This window comes from Ruditapes philippinarum, unplaced genomic scaffold, assembly GCF_026571515.1.
Source record: "Ruditapes philippinarum isolate M1 unplaced genomic scaffold, ASM2657151v2 ctg7346_1_1_1_1, whole genome shotgun sequence".
NCBI classification, from domain to species: Eukaryota; Metazoa; Mollusca; class Bivalvia; order Venerida; family Veneridae; genus Ruditapes; species Ruditapes philippinarum.
Window position 1 is genome coordinate 28,740 of NW_026867102.1, and position 17,211 is coordinate 45,950.

General features: G+C 32.4%; 1 protein-coding gene across 1 annotated transcript; it reads left to right on the forward strand.

Annotated features, from left to right (window-relative positions):
• Window positions 1-1,516: 1,516 nt before the first annotated feature.
• Window positions 1,517-16,775, forward strand: LOC132734865 (phenylalanine--tRNA ligase beta subunit-like; the record flags this gene model as incomplete). Its single annotated transcript, XM_060721727.1, has 12 exons — window positions 1,517-1,548; window positions 2,193-2,257; window positions 2,887-2,943; window positions 7,146-7,218; window positions 8,882-8,941; window positions 10,038-10,093; window positions 12,056-12,206; window positions 12,856-12,964; window positions 13,352-13,484; window positions 14,268-14,319; window positions 15,938-15,999; window positions 16,623-16,775. Coding segments are annotated over exons 1-12 (977 nt in total), but the record flags the coding sequence as incomplete, so codon positions are not given.
• Window positions 16,776-17,211: the final 436 nt, after the last annotated feature.

The following is a 17,211-nucleotide window of genomic DNA, read 5'->3' on the forward strand; positions in this document are numbered from 1 at the left end:
GCCCGTTTGTGCCAGAAACAATTTTGCAAAGGGGGCACCTGAGTTCTTTCTCCACCAGTAAAACTGAAGAGTCGCCAAAATGACCTACACAGTTTTGTGTGACGTAACCCCCACTCCATCCCAAATACAAACAATCAAATCAAATGAGACATGTCATTAACTGTATTTGATTTAAATACGTTATAGATAGCGTTAAATACTTTTATTTGTGTGATTACACTGTGCTCGTTTTAGTATAAATATCACCGATGCATTATGTTTGCCTTAGAATATTGAAATTGAAACTGAAATGTCAATGAAAATAATTGTACATGTATATAATATCTTTCCGTTTTGTCTAGAAAATGACCGCTTCGCTGGCGTTTGATTTTTCAAGACAACGAAATTGCTACCTTGATCATCTTTTATACAGTTTTTCTTCGTTATACTCAAGTTATATAAACATGATAGGTTAGAGAGTTGAGAAAAAATCAATTTTACCCCCGTTTACTCTGTTGTTCCAAAAATGTCCGTTGCGTATTTTAGTTATACCCGATGAATTGTGGGTAACTTCTGTACATGTCTGGGAAAACCAACTTTCATTTTTGCATCAAAAGCTAATGTGAATATGCATTTTCTAGCATAATTGTCGTTAGAGGGTTGGTTAAAGTGTAAGTTATTGTTATTTTAGTCATAATATTGTGATTTGTCGGGAAATTTGTATACATTTTTTTGGACACCAAATTACCCGTCAGACCTCAGTGTAGCCCCTTTAAAACAGGGAGATGAAAAAGTTACACTCTGAATTTGTCCAAACGTATTTGGTAGTAACTACACGCAATGTGACACTGTAAATTTACTAGCATATAAATTACAAGTAAATGGCTCGATACTGTTATGTTTGCATCAACTTAAAAGTCAGCGGGGTCTTTGATATGTTCTTTGAATAGCCACATCCCCCGTCTGGCAACCCCCTGATGTAACTTTTTGATAGGGGCGGCGCCGAAAAAGTGATCACTTTTTTAAACAACATTTCCCATAACTTTTCACTGTTTGAGGCCTCAAAAGAGGGGGAGGGGTCAAAAGGTCGTCAAAATACGTCTATATGAGGTAAAGGGTTAAATTATGTGTTAAATTGTTTAAACTGTTTATGTTTCATTAATACAAGAAGAGAACTTTGTTTACTAGCCGCTAGGGTAAAGATGTTTCTGACATTCAATAGACATGCAGTTTTCATTTGTCATACCATGATATGTTCAAAGTTTAATACAAATTGTCAATGTATATTATATTAAGTTATAATAAGATAATATAGGCAATCATGGAAATGCCAGTTGACTACCTTATATTGCCAGTTATTGCAAAAATGCTAGTAGAAAATATTGCTAAATTCGAACGCTGGGGTCATAATGACACCCCTGTGAAGGAGCTTGTAACTGTCATTGCCATTATTTATCACATGGTTTTCATGTTTGTTTCTTTCCAATTTGAAAATTTATCTTTTTTTAGAAAAATTGAAAAGGGGTTTTAAAAATATGTTTTGGGGTTTGGTTTGAAGCAGAGATGGCTGTAAGTATTACTCAGAGTTTTCTTTCTCTGTATTCTACAGTCCAATAAAGGCTGTTTCCTGTAGCCCTAAATAGGTATAATTGCCCCTAAAAATGGTAATATCTCCCAAAAATGCCCTGTGCACATTCTTCACCAGTACCATACTAAAGTACAGCAGCTGACTTGTATCCGCTAGAAAACAGAAAGCTGCTTCTATAGTCTCTGCTATGCACCATGCATGTTGAATTGAATTGAAATAGAAAATTTTATAAAATATGCGGGTAAATTCCTTTCTCAGTTGTTGGAATTTGATTTATTTATCAAGTAGCTAAATTTATTATAAGTCAGCTGCTGTCTTGATATAGATTAAATTTTTGGGGAAAACAGCATGATTTTGAAGAATTTTTCTTTGGGGAAACCGCCCTTAAACAGCCCCTGCTAGAGGGTGGGAAAACAGCCCTGGAAGCATAACAAGTACATTGTAGAATTTCATCTGGTTAAGGGTTGACATTTAGTCACCTAAGTGCAATAACTGAATAACTTCTTTTAAATTTAGACATGTTAGTAGCACTTATTATGTTATTGCACGATTTTGTTATGTGATACTGTTTATATACATGTATTATTGTGTTGAAATTTTTGTTTTCCTCCTGTTATTATTGTAGGAGGATGAGGAAGGCCAAGGGGACATTACTGAGGTTACTTACAAGATTGAGGTTCCAGCCAACAGGTATGGTTATTATAGTTAAGAAGCTGTGGAGAATGATGTTTTTTCTCTTACCATATTTTTACACATAAATGGGGGCTGAAGATACTTAGTTTTTATTTGGCAAATATTTATAGGAGGAAGTTGTTTTATTTTTCTCCTCGTTTTTCCTTCTATTTCATCTTGGACATACATGTAATGTAATGGGAAATAGTAACTGGAGATTTATTCTGCGGTATCTTTTTATCCAATCTGTTGCATAGGCAGCCATTTTGCATTTGCGGAAAAGTATTCATATTCAGGCACAAACATCTTTTCTATGTCATAAAAGCTGGAAAGTTGCAGAGTCTGTGCGGCTTAAAACTTGACAATGACAAAAAAGAAATAGATATCTACTCATTAATTATTGTCATATCTTGTTTTCATAAATTGCACAGTCACGTCTATATGACTGAAATACTGTTGGGAAAAGGCGTAAAATGAAACAAACAAACAAACCTAGTGATAGTATCTTATTCAAATTTGTTACTATTTATACTATTTTATGTATGACAAAACTCGAAATTTCATGTAAACCGTTTATAACTGTTATAGATGAACACTTTATTTGTAGATATATTTGTATATAAAAGCAATCTGTTGTTTATTTTTAGATACGACTTGCTTTGTATTGAAGGGATCGGAAGAGCTCTCCTTGTTTTCTTGGAAAGGTAAGTGGTTTTAAAATGATAAATTAACCATTGGCCTGTGGTGTTGTTCTACCAATTAAGACAAGTATTCAATTTGTGTGAAGTACAAAAGTGATCTTTTATTTTTTCTTTTAAACAAAAACATACAAGTATAATAGATGCATGTACTCTTGTGTAGTGTTTAACTGCATAGTAATGTACAGCATATGTATTACATAGGTATACAAACATATGTTTGACAAAGTGATATGTAACCGCCTCCGTGGTCGAGTGGTTAGAGTCGATGACTTCTAATCCAGTTACCTCTCTGGCGTGGGTTCGATCCCCGGGAGATGCTTTGGTAGTTTAGCGCGGAGGAAGGTTGTCTAGTACTGGTGTAACTCTCCAGGAACGATGGTTAGGAAACTACCCGCCTATATGACTGAAATACTGTTGGAATAAGGCGTAAAATGAAACAAACAAACAAACAAACAAAGTGATATACATCATATCTATTTCATTGTGATATACAGCATATGTATTACACTTTTACATACAGCATATGTATTACATTGTCATATACAGCATATGTATTACATTGTGATATACAGCATATGTATTTCATTGTGATATACAGCATATGTATAACATTGTGATATACAGCATATGTATTACATTGTCATATACAGCATATGTATTTCATTGTGATATACAGCATATGTATTACATTTTTACATACAGCATATGTATTTCATTGTGATATACAGCATATGTATGACATTGTTATATACAGCATATGTATTACATTGTGATATACAACATATGTATTACATTGTGATATACAGCATATGTATAACATTGTGATATACAGCAATAGGTATTACATTATGATATACATCATATGTATTACATTGTGATATACAGCATGTGTATTACATTGCGCTATACAGCATATGTATTACATTATGATATACAGCATATGTATTACATTGCTATATACAGCATATGTATTACATTATGATATACAGCATATGTATTACATTGCGATATACAGCATATGTATAACATTGTGAAATATAGCATTAAGTATTACATTATGATATACAACATATGAAGTACATTGTGATATACAGCATATGTATTACATTGCGATATACAGCATTTGTATTATATTGGGATATACAGCATATGTATAACATTGTGATATACAGCATATGTATTACATTGTGATATACAGAATATGTATTACATTGAGATATACAGCATATGTATAACAAAGTGATATACAGCATATGTATTACATTGTGATATACAGCATATGTATTACATTGTGATATACAGCATATGTATTACATTGTAATATACAGCATATGTATTACATTGTGATATACAGCACATTTATAACATTGTAATATACAGCACATGTATTACATTGTGATATACAGCATATGTATTTCATTGTGATATACAGCACATTTATAACATTGTAATATACAGCATATGTATTACATTGTAATATACAGCATATGTATTACATTGTGATATACAGCATATGTATTACATTGGGATATACAGCATATGTATTACATTGTGATATACAGCATATGTATTACATTATAATATACAGCATATGTATTACATTGTAATATACAGCATATGTATTACATTGTAATATACAGCATGTGTATTACATTGTGATATACAGCACATTTATAACATTGAAATATACAGCACATATATAACATTATGATATACAGCATATGTATTACATTGTAATATACAGCATATGTATTACATTGGGATATACAGCATATGTATTACATTGTGATATACAGCATATGTATTACATTGTAATATACAGCATATGTATTACATTGTGATATACAGCACATTTATAACATTGTAATATACAGCACATGTATTACATTGTGATATACAGCATATGTATTTCATTGTGATATACAGCACATTTATAAGATTGTAATATACAGCATATGTATTACATTGTAATATACAGCATATGTATTACATTGTGATATACAGCATATGTATTACATTGGGATATACAGCATATGTATTACATTGTGATGTACAGCATATGTATTACATTATAATATACAGCATATGTATTACATTGTAATATACAGCATATGTATTACATTGTAATATACAGCATGTGTATTACATTGTGATATACAGTACATTTATAACATTGAAATATACAGCACATGTATAACATTATGATATACAGCATATGTATTACATTGTAATATACAGCATATGTATTACATTGGGATATACAGCATATGTATTACATTGTGATATACAGCATATGTATTACATTGGGATATACAGCATATATATTACATTGGGATATACAGCATATGTATTACATTGGGATATATAGCATATGTATTACATTGTGATATACAGCATATGTATAACATTGTAATATACAGCATATTTATTACATTGTAATATACAGCATATGTATTACATTGGGATATACAGCATATGTATTACATTGGGATATACAGCATATGTATTACATTGGTATATACAGCATATGTATTACATTGGGATATACAGCATATGTATTACATTGGGATATACAGCATATGTATTACATTGGGATATACAGCATATGTATTACATTGTGATATACAGCATATGTATTACATTGTGATATACAGCACATTTATTACATTGTAATATACAGCATGTGTATTACATTGTGAAATACAGCACATTTATTACATTTTAATATACAGCATGTGTATTACATTGTGAAATACAGCATATGTATGACATTATGATATACAACATATGTATTACATTGTGATATACAGCATATGTATTACATTGTGATATACAGCACATTTATTACATTGTAATATACAGCATATGTATTACATTGTAATATACAGCATATGTATTACATTGTAATATACAACATATTTATTACATTGTAATATACAGCATGTGCATTACATTGGGATAAACAGCATATGTATTATATTGTGATATACAGCAAATTTATTACATTGTGATATACAGCACATTTATTACATTGTAATATACAGCATATGTATTACATTGTAATATACAGCATATGTATTACATTGTAATATACAGCATATTTTTTACATTGTAATATACAGCATGTGTATTACATTGGGATAAACAGCATATGTATTATATTGTGATATACAGCAAATTTATTACATTGTGATATACAGCACATTTATTACATTGTAATATACAGCATATGTATTACATTGTAATATACAGCATATGTATTACATTGTAATATACAGCATATTTATTACATTGTAATATACAGCATGTGTATTACATTGGGATAAACAGCATATGTATTATATTGTGATATACAGCAAATTTATTACATTGTGATATATAGCACATTTATTACATTGTAATATACAGCAAATGTATTACATTGTAATATACAGCACATTTATTACATTGTCATATACAGCATATGTATTACATTGTAATATACAGCATATGTATTACATTGTAATATACAGCATATTTATTACATTGTAATATACAACATGTGTATTACATTGGGATAAACAGCATATGTATTATATTGTGATATACAGCAAATTTATTACATTGTAATATACAGCATATGTATTACATTGTAATATACAGCATATGTATTACATTGGGATAAACAGCATATGTATTATATTGTGATATACAGCAAATTTATTACATTGTGATATACAGCACATTTATTACATTGTAATATACAGCATATGTATTACATTGTAATATACAGCACATTTATTACATTGTAATATACAGCATATGTATTACATTGTAATATACAGCATATTTATTACATTGTAATATTCAGCATGTATATTACTTTGGGATAAACAGCAAATTTATTACATTGTAATGTACAGCATAGGTATTATATTGGGATATATAGCATATGTATTACATTTAGATATATATTGTTCAGTGATCTGTACAGTTTTTAAACCTTTTTTTCCAGACACTTGTTAGCAAAAAATGTGTTTTTCATAAAAGTCAAATGGGCTGATTTGGAAGAAATTTTTACATTTTTTAGGGAATTAAAGGAACAGTAGCAAATATTGTCAACAGTTTTGTTAATTTGGAAGCAGACTATATACACGTACATGCAGTTGGCCACTCATTTATTCCAAAAATTTGATCGTGATTAATTCAATGATATATTTTTTTAGGTTGAAGGCTCCACGGTATAAGTCTGTGGCACCCACATCTGGTGCCAGACAGCAGCTTAAGATTCTGCCAGCCGTAAGTTTATACTATGATGATTCTTGTCAATCAAAATAAACTATTGAAAGTTCCCAATTTTTACCTCCCTTGCTAAAATTTGCAGCCATTTTCATAATATTTTATATATAATTGATAAAAAATGGAAACAGCAATAAATAACTGATTTTTTTGGTGAATTTTCAAATTATTTTATACATATCAGGGTTTTACATCTCTTTGAAATTTTAGGGGTCCAGTGGATGCACAGCCTAGAAAAGTAGGGGTCCAGGCCTGAATTTTAGGGGTCCAAAATTATTTTCACTATAAAAGACTATGAAGACCACTCTATTTTGCTTAAAATCATTTATTTACCCTGTAAGAGATTTGCATGTAAATTGTACTGTTTTCATAATTAGAAGTATATGATTTCAATATCTTTTATCACTAGGTTTTTTATAGCCCTTTAGTAGCCCTTTGTGCTATTTCCAAGGCTTATAAGTCTTTGAGTGGCTGGAATGTCAAGTTTTAGTAGCATATTTTGTTATTGATAAGGTGATTACACCAACAGACTGAAAATTTGTACTGATCTATTTGTAAATATTTTAGCTGAACTTGTAAACACACAATATATAACTTTACAGACCAGTCAGCTAAATATGTTGCGTTTTTAAAAATATCATATAACAAAAGGCTGACGAAACCGCTTTTGCACCTCCTCATAAGCTGGGGCATACTTGATGTCCCAGTCAAAAGTTAAGTTCGCCGAACCATTATATTTATAACACCAACGATAATAACATAACCCAGTGACTTAATTTCTTATAACACTATGAAAATAAGTTTGCAAAAAGCACTGCCTTTTTTATTATCGCCGTTCATGTACAAAATACATTCGCAATCGACATTGGATACGCTAACCAATAGTAATTGCTTGTAATAAATAGTCCGTCTAAAATATAGCAACAGAAAAACCAAAAACAGCTACCTAAAATAGATTTTACGGTAAACGTCATCAGTTTACTGTAGCTTGCACGATAAACGTCATCAGTTTCTGCAGCGGGCACTTGCAAAGAGCATGCGCAGTAGATTTCAATTATGTTAACTTCCAAAATAAACAATGCAAGCATTTTCTGCTCGCTGTATTAGATTTAAATGGAATTTTGTGAGCTTCGAGAAGAAAGAGATAAAATCATGTCGGGCCAGAAACAATAATATCTATTGTCTAGGATTATTTTTTGTGCGTACACTTGGACGCAAGTGGATAACTTATATGCGTACATGTCAAAATTTATGCGTATAGGGACGCAAAATTCTGCGTCCCGTAAAACCCTGCATATGATCCAAAATATTATTTGCCTAACTTGATGTTGGGTTGTAAGATTCATAAAAAAAAATTTCTGTGTGACTTGATGTTAGGTTGTATGATTCATAAACAAAATTTCAGTGTGATACTGAGTAAGGATAACAAATGTAAAGTGTTAAAGACAGGAGGTTTTAAGATTTTATAAAGAAATTTGCAGTGATACAAGATTTTCAGTTGCAAACTTTTAAACAAGTTTTCATTGTGTAATTCGCTCACCAATAAATCTATGAAATATTGTTTATCTGAATTTATGTTCTTGTTTGTATTTAAAGTTTTACTTGTAAAGTTGTTACATGTAAGTAAGATAGTGCATAACAGAGCCAGTTGTTTGATTTTCAGACTGGTCAAGTACGTCCATTTGCCGTGGCCGCTGTACTGAGAAATATTAAATTTACCGAGGTATGTGATTTATAAGTCATAGTTCTCCATTTTGTTCAACATCTATATCATCAAGGAGCTCAAACATGATTCTGTTATAAATAGATCAAGGTAAGCAACTCTGTATTGGAAGCAGCCTTTCTTTTTATCTTGGTTAGCTCTCAATATAACTACATGTAATTATGTCCTCTTATTAAATTTTTAATTGAACTTTAGTACTGAGCATTTAAGAACGTTGTCCTCAAACCGCTTGGGGCTCACCGTTGTTGGTCTGAATCCTGCCATGAGGATTGGATTCTTTCATGTGAGGAAGCTATCAAGCTAGTTTATAGAACATCTGTGGTATTACTCAGGTGCCCGTTCATGCCAGAAATAATGCATGTAGGGGTACCCAAACATCTTCCATTACCAGTTAAGGTGGAAAGAGGCCACATGACCTCTACAGAGTTGGTGCGACATGATACCAAACCAAAATAAAGAAAAAGTTTGAAAATTACAATCTAAAAAAAATAGGGCAAGTTAAGTAACTTCTTATATCTCTATAATTATCTCCCTTTATATAATGTATGATTGCACATATTTGGATGCCGACTAGCCTGGCTTTAATATAAGTGGCAAAGCTTTGTTCATAATTGCACAGCAGTTTTCAGTTTTAAATTAATGAAATTGTGTTTTAAAGTGACATTATGCCCAATTTTTCATGTGTCAATTTTAGGTAAATTTGGTGTGTATTTCAAAAGATTGACTCTTTTAATAGCCATTGAACAATACATGTAAATTATAATTACATATGTTTAGGATGAAATATAAAAACTGCCTTAAATATAAAAAGACTGTCCCACTCTTTTTTTATAAATTGAACATAACCCACAGTTTCTGATGGATATTTATAATATAATATTTAATAATATATAATATTATTTATAATATAATATATTTGTGTTGGTCATGGATTGGGGATTATTTATTACTCCGGTAAAGTTTATTATAAGATTGAAAACAAATAATTATAACCAAAAGTTATTTTAATTTTACCAGACCACTCACTATTTACTCTTGGATGAGCATAATGTCACTTAAAGATGAGCAAGATTTTTGATCATTGATTTATTTTCAGGATAGGTACAAAAGCTTCATAGACCTTCAAGATAAACTGCATCAAAATATATGCAGGTAGGTAAACAATTTGTAGTCTTTATAAGGTAACATTTAAATATATGCAACAAAAAGGGGTTCTCTTCCATAAAGGTATAATTTGGTGTTAAAATGTAGCACTTCAAAATTTGGGGTTAAAAAAGTAGAACAGTAGAAAAGTAGATAATAAAAAAATAATTTTGCGTTCATTTCCTATCTTTGTTTCAATCATACTATGGGGGTTAATTTTAATATGGGATTCTACCTAGGTACATGTGCTTTTATCTTGCATAATGTTGAGTGTAATTCTAGGTTGCCCAAATGTGTCTGCATGATCATGTGTGGGTCATCAGTGTTTTCCACCACCCAGTCCTTGTGTGGTTAAGGTCTCAGATTTTAAATCACTTGTCCCTCATTACTGCGGGTACAAATCTCGACAGGAACTTTGATGGATGTTAGATGGTTCTATTTATGTACCTGCTTGTAGAAGGTCTTTACTCCATATAAAGCACGAAGGTCACAGTGTGTGTGACCTCTTCTTTGTCAATAAAACCCAACATAATAAAATGCAATGATGGTGTGACCTAAAACTCAAAGTCCCTCGGCCTCCAAAATATATGTAAAAAAGTTGTATCTGGTTGCTTACTGAGGTTCTAACAAGATGGTACTTATGTGGCTACTGTATTCATCTTTTTATTGTTCTTTTTAGCCACATAAATGAAAATAGCAACATAAAAACATTATGGAATGAATGACATCTAAAAAAAGTAGTTACTTATTATACCCCCGCACAACGAAGTTGTAAGGCGGGTATACTGGAATCGGCTTGTCCGTCCTGCTGGACGTCTCCCCGTCCGTCCGTCGGTTTTTCCTTGTCCGCCCAATAACTTAAGATTCTTTTGGCCCACAGTCTTCATATTTGGCATGGAGGTTAGTCATGATTAGTAGATGACCCCTATTGATTTTGCGGTCACTGGGTCAAAGGTCAAGGTCACAGAGGCCTTCACTTTAAAAAGCTTATCCGCCCAATAACTTGAGATTCCTTTGGCCCACAGTGTTCATATTTGGCATGGAGGTTAGTCATGATTAGTAGATGACCCCTATTGATTTTGCGGTCACTGGGTCAAAGGTCAAGGTCACAGAGGCCTTCACTTTAAAAAGCTTATCCGCCCAATAACTTGAGATTCCTTTGGCCCACAGTGTTCATATTTGGCATGGAGGTTAGTCATGATTAGTAGATGACCCATATTGATTTTGAGGTCACTGGGTCTAAGGTCAAGGTCACAGGGGCCTTGACTAAAAAAACCTTGTCCGCCCAATAACTTGAGATTCCTTTGATCCACAGTCTTCATATTTGGCATGGAGGTTAGTCATGATTAGTAGATGACCCCTATTGATTTTGGGTCACTGGGTCAAATGTCAAGGTCACAGGGGCCTCGACTTTAAAAAGCTTGTCCACCCAATAACTTGAGATTCCTTTGGCCCACAGTCTTCATATTTGGCATGGAGGTTAGTCATGATTAGAAGAAGACTATAATTGATTTTGAGGTCACGGGGTCAAAGGTCAAGGTCACAGGGGCCTTGACTAAAAAAACTTGATTTTAAAATTTTCACATTTGAAGCATGGAGAATACATATCTTAGCAATGCACTGGCTTAGTAACCTCAGATTTGGCAGGGTGGTCCGTCCAATAACTTGAGATTCCTTTGACCCACAGTCTTCATATTTGGTATGGAGGTTAGTCATGATTAGTAGATGACCCCTAGGTTTAAATGACTGTAAACCAGACTAAATGATTGTAAACCAGGCTAAATGATAGTAAACCAGGCTAAATGATTGTAAACCAGGCTAAATGAAAACTTGTAGTGACTATGTACCATATGTGATATTTAAAGATGTGTAACTTTTCCATGGACGTCTACCCGTTGGTGGCATTTTGGTGCAAAAACGGTGACAAGATGCTTCCATCACTGTCTTCAAAGATATTATTGCTTGTTTTAGGGTGAGAAAATTGGTTGCCATAGGAACGCACGACCTTGACACCATACAAGGACCATTCATATATGATGCTAAACCACCAGCAGATATCAAGTTCAAGGCATTGAATCAAACACAAGAAATGACAGCTGTAGAACTGATGAAACTTTACTCCGTAAGTCTGAACAATGGCCGAGCAATTTACTCTTTTATTCTTCAGTCATTTGTAAGGTAGTTGTGTTTATCCATTTGGCCGGTTAAAGCCATAAACCGATCATAAAATTCATTAACCAGAAAATGAAATTAGTATTAACAGAGTTTGTTGTGATTAATGCTTCCAAGGGATCACACTTTATCCAGATTTTTAGAAAGTTTTAATTTTTTTGTTTTAAACATTAGCTTTGTTTTTTTATGACAAGATAAGAAAAGTTGAAAATATTTAAAAAATTGAAGAATTCTTCTAGTATGTTTGGTTAGAACCTTTAACATGGTAATTAGATTGGTAGACGTAAAAAATGTTAGCATCATTGCTATTTTTGACACACCTTGTCATTTGTGAAGCTTAATCACCTCTCTGTCCAACTCGGCCAACCCAAGGGAACAGTGGGGGCTATGGGTTTTGGAATTGCCAAGGCATGTGATTCTTCTTTAGGGCTGCTTTGGTGCCAGAAATAAGGCATAGAGGGAAATTTTTTGTTTTCCTCCACCAGTTTTACTGGAAACTTGAGTTCTGTTGTGACTTGAATTCAAACAATAATGTGTATATCATTACTGATTGTATTGTAGATGATTAAAAATCGTATTGTATTTTCATAATAATTTAGGGTGACAGTCATCTTAAGGCGTATTTACCTATCATCCAAGATAAACCAGTCTACCCGGTAATCTATGATAAAAATGGAGTTGTTTTGTCCATGCCTCCTATCATTAATGGTAAGAATTTTTGTTATATTGTTATACGCTCATTCTATTCTCTGTAGTCTGAGGCTTGTGAAGCCTTTAAAAGTCCTTTGAAATAAAGTAGAGGCCTTAAAATGACCTTAAATTAAAAAATTTATCTGACCTATAAAAAAAGACCTTAAAAAGTATTTAATTCCTGAGTTTGGGGCATAAATGTAATTTTGTAATACATAAACAAACTTCTCTGTATGAATATTGTGATTCAGAAATCATGTGAGTTAATTAATGTACCATTTAACGGAGAAATTGGTAATTACTGGTTAGTTATCCGAGAAAGCCGAATAGGTTGAACCAGTCTGCAGAAATGAAACCAATGGTGTTTAAATTAGCGTGAAAACCAAGCAAACATTTCCATTTCAGGTGAGCATACAAAGATCACCCTAGAGACCAAGAATGTGTTTATAGAATGCACGGCAACAGATCTGACGAAGGCTAAGATAGTGCTGGACACCATCGTTACCATGTTCGGACAATATTGTGAGGAACCTTTTGTGTGAGTATTATAGTAATTTTTTCTTGAAGCCAAATTTTTTTTGCAAAATCAACATTTCGGACAAATTTGCCTGGTTTAGTATTTGTGAATTCTCCAATTCTGGAATTTCTACTTTCACTTGTGTAAAATTATCATGGTAGTTACTTTTAGTTGATAGTTATTGTTTGAAATTTTTCAATTTTCAGGAGTGTAATGAACCCATTTAATAAAAACAATAATACACGAGTATAATAACACTGACATGAGGTCATTTGTGATATACACAATTCTAACACCCTTCACACTATTCCCCTATCAAACAGATAGGGCAATCAAGTGCATAATTTTTAAATGAACAAATTGTGATCAAGTGTATTATTTGTCTATGAACAAATTGCAGGTCCAAAAATACAACCATGCCGTGTGGGTCTCTAGGGACTTTTTCCCTTGGGCTAGAGCTTTGTGCCTTATAATGCTGTTAAGGAGAACTTCCAACCTATTGCACTGGCTCAGTCATATTTGTGTAGATTCAATACTATATTCATTGAACAAGTTAAATAAAATCATATCATGCGTGCCTCTGACTTCATTCTAACATGCACCAGAGGTTCATGTAATACGGTTTTATTCAACTCCTTCAATACATTTAGTATTAAATCAACGCTGATTTGATATTCTCTATAAAGTCCATGATGAGATTCAAACCCATAGCCTTCATGTGCAAGCAGTTTAAAATCAATGAACATGCCCACATGGCCACAGAGATCCGGTTGTTATGATGTATGGTATGCATTTATTTTTTAGGATAGAGCAAGCCGAAGTCATACAGCCAGACGGTACTACAGTTGTTTATCCTGTAAGTTGAGATGATTTAAAGGCACTCCACTGAGGTTTTTGATATGCTGGGACTAGAAATAAATTTTTGAGAATAATGTTCCATCTGATTTTGGGTTAGACCAATAACTTGTTTGCAAAATTTCAGATCATTAGCTGTTTGCTTTTTTCCTGAATAATTATTTTAATTGTGAAAAATAACCAAAAATTGAAAATCGTAACAATGCTTTTTCACCCCAATCTAGCTAGGAATAGCAAAGAAATATGATTTTCAGTTTATGTACGGGTATATTGTGTAATAATTTTTGGCATACTTTACTTTTTTAAGTGCCATTAGAAATTCAAATTTTATGTTTTTAGTCCTTTGGACCTCAGTGGAGTTCCTTTAAAAATAACCATATTATTATCACTTTGTCATTTATAAGATAATCCTGATTATTGCCAGTGTCTGTTTAAAGATAAACCTATTACCAGATTGACGTTTTGAAAATAAAACAGTTCCAGTTAAATAACAACCCTATTATTGTCAGTTTGAAAACAACCCTTTTAAAAAACATTATTGTCAAATAGTTGGTTTGAAAGTAACCCATTTAAGGCTTTTTAGTGCCATTTTAAAGATATATCTGCTCATTCCAATTTGTAATTTTTTTTGGATTAAACCCCCCCCCCCCCCATTATTGCTAGTGTGTCATTTTAAAAGAGCACCTTTAGTTGCCATTTGGTCTTTTCCTATCATGCTTCATCTCACTTAATAAAAGTGCCTTGTGTAACCCATTAACCCATAGACCCATATGATTTTGTGAAATAGATTTGTGTAGCTTTCAATTTGGAGAAGTCCATTCAAAGTTCGACAGATTTCGGTAAGAAATCACTGAAGTTAAGCTATCAACAGTATAACACCATCTGTACAGTCTGACCAGGCTCTATACTGGTGGCAAAGGTTAATCACAATTAGTTTCAGAAGATCTATTTTAAGACTTTTACATGGACATCTGTCCTTGAATGATGTTTTAAAGGTGATGTGGCAATCATGAATTTTATAATGTTTGAAAAAATGGTTTTAGAGAGTGTGAAATGCTTGTTAACTGAAGGAAGTAGCGATAAATGTGAAATTATTTGTCATAAAAGTAGCAAAAGTAGTGATTTGACTTTCGCACAAAATACTTATTCACTATAACTCTACTTATTGCCAAAAAGGCAACAGATGAAAAAGGCGGCAAAGAGAAACATTTTAAATGCTATAAAAGTACACCAAAATTAAAAAGCTTTTGAGAAATAAAAATGAAAGCATTCTGAGGCATAATTAGCCTTTAAAGACCAATCTGGCTGTCTTACTGACCTTGTTGAACTGTTGGCGTTGCTTTTCATTTCCGAATTTTCCTGTTAATCATTGAAATTGAATATCGAAGTTTCCCTTAGAAATTTTCACTCCAACCTTATTTTAAACAATTTCTTGGAATGGTTATCTTTGTAAGTTTAACTCTACTTAGCTCTAATTCTATTATTGTTATTATAATATTCTATTACTATAAACACTTTCTTGATATGGGAATATCTTTTGCAATTCTTAGATCTCGTATTTATTAAAATTTGCTAATCGTAGGCATTTTGTATAGGAATATTTTTTTTTGTACTTGCAGGAACTTGCCTACAGACATGAAGTGGTAAATGTTGAGGAAATCAACAAAAAAGTGGGCATAAAGTAAGTTTGGTGATATTCGAGGTCTTACTTACAATTGTAGTGTTTTTATGACCCAGCATAAAAGTAATTGAACCGTCCGTCCGAAAGAATATAGGGGGCCATCATTTATGTGTCACAGTTGTAATGGCACAATAAAATCAAAATAAGCTTGTAGATCAAAATTTTCAAAAAATCAGTGAAGAATAGTAGTGTTAACATTTCAAAATGAGATGTTTTGATTTCATTGAATTATATTTCTGAGTTTTTGGATAGAAAACTTAAAAGTTGGGTTGCATCGACAGAGTATATTAAAAATGAAAGTAACAGAAAGTTACATATGAACAAAAGGGAGGTAACTCCTGTAATTAAAACAAAATCATTGATAATGTGACAGGTGTACTACCATAGACAACTTGGTGTGCTTATTTTCAAAGTTTTAACTTGTACCCCGCTTCCACAGTTAAACACACTGTAAATGAATGGGTATACAATTTATCTCGAATATATTTTCCATTGAAAAAGGTTCACGAAATTTCTATAACTCATTGATACCTGACCACTGTATCACTGTAATCAAGTAAAGTTTGGTTAACAATATAGATTTTGTTAGATTCAAATAACATTTTTGTAAATTGCTTTTTCAGTATAGAAGGAGATAAGATGGCTAGACTGTTAACTAAGATGTACTTGGAATCGGAGGTGATCGACGGGGGTAAAAATATACGAGTAGAAGTACCACCTACTAGAGCTGATATCCTTTTGTTTATAAATTTGTCAGATCTTCCTCGATCCGAGTTGTAAGATGATACAAGATATGCTGTCAACTTGATTAGGATTAAAATGACAGTAAAGGTGACATTATGCTCATTTTTCGCTGTCACATTGAGCTAAATTAGTAATTTATTTTGTCTGATATATCGTCTCTTATAGTGGTGATTGACCAATTATTGAAAATAAAAAGTATTTATGATACAATATAAATCTACCTGAATTATTAAAAGGACTGCCCCACGCTTTTTAAGAATTGATTGTAACCGATACTTTCGATGTTTATAGAAATTTCTGATAGTCACATTGATTATTAATAGGAGCTTCCGTGGCCATGTGGTTAAGGTCGCTGACTTCAAACCACTTGCCCCTCACCGCTGTGGGTTCGCATCCCGACAGGGACTTTGGATTCTTTCATGTGAGGAAGCTATCCAGCTAGCTTACAGAACGTCGGTGGTTCTACTA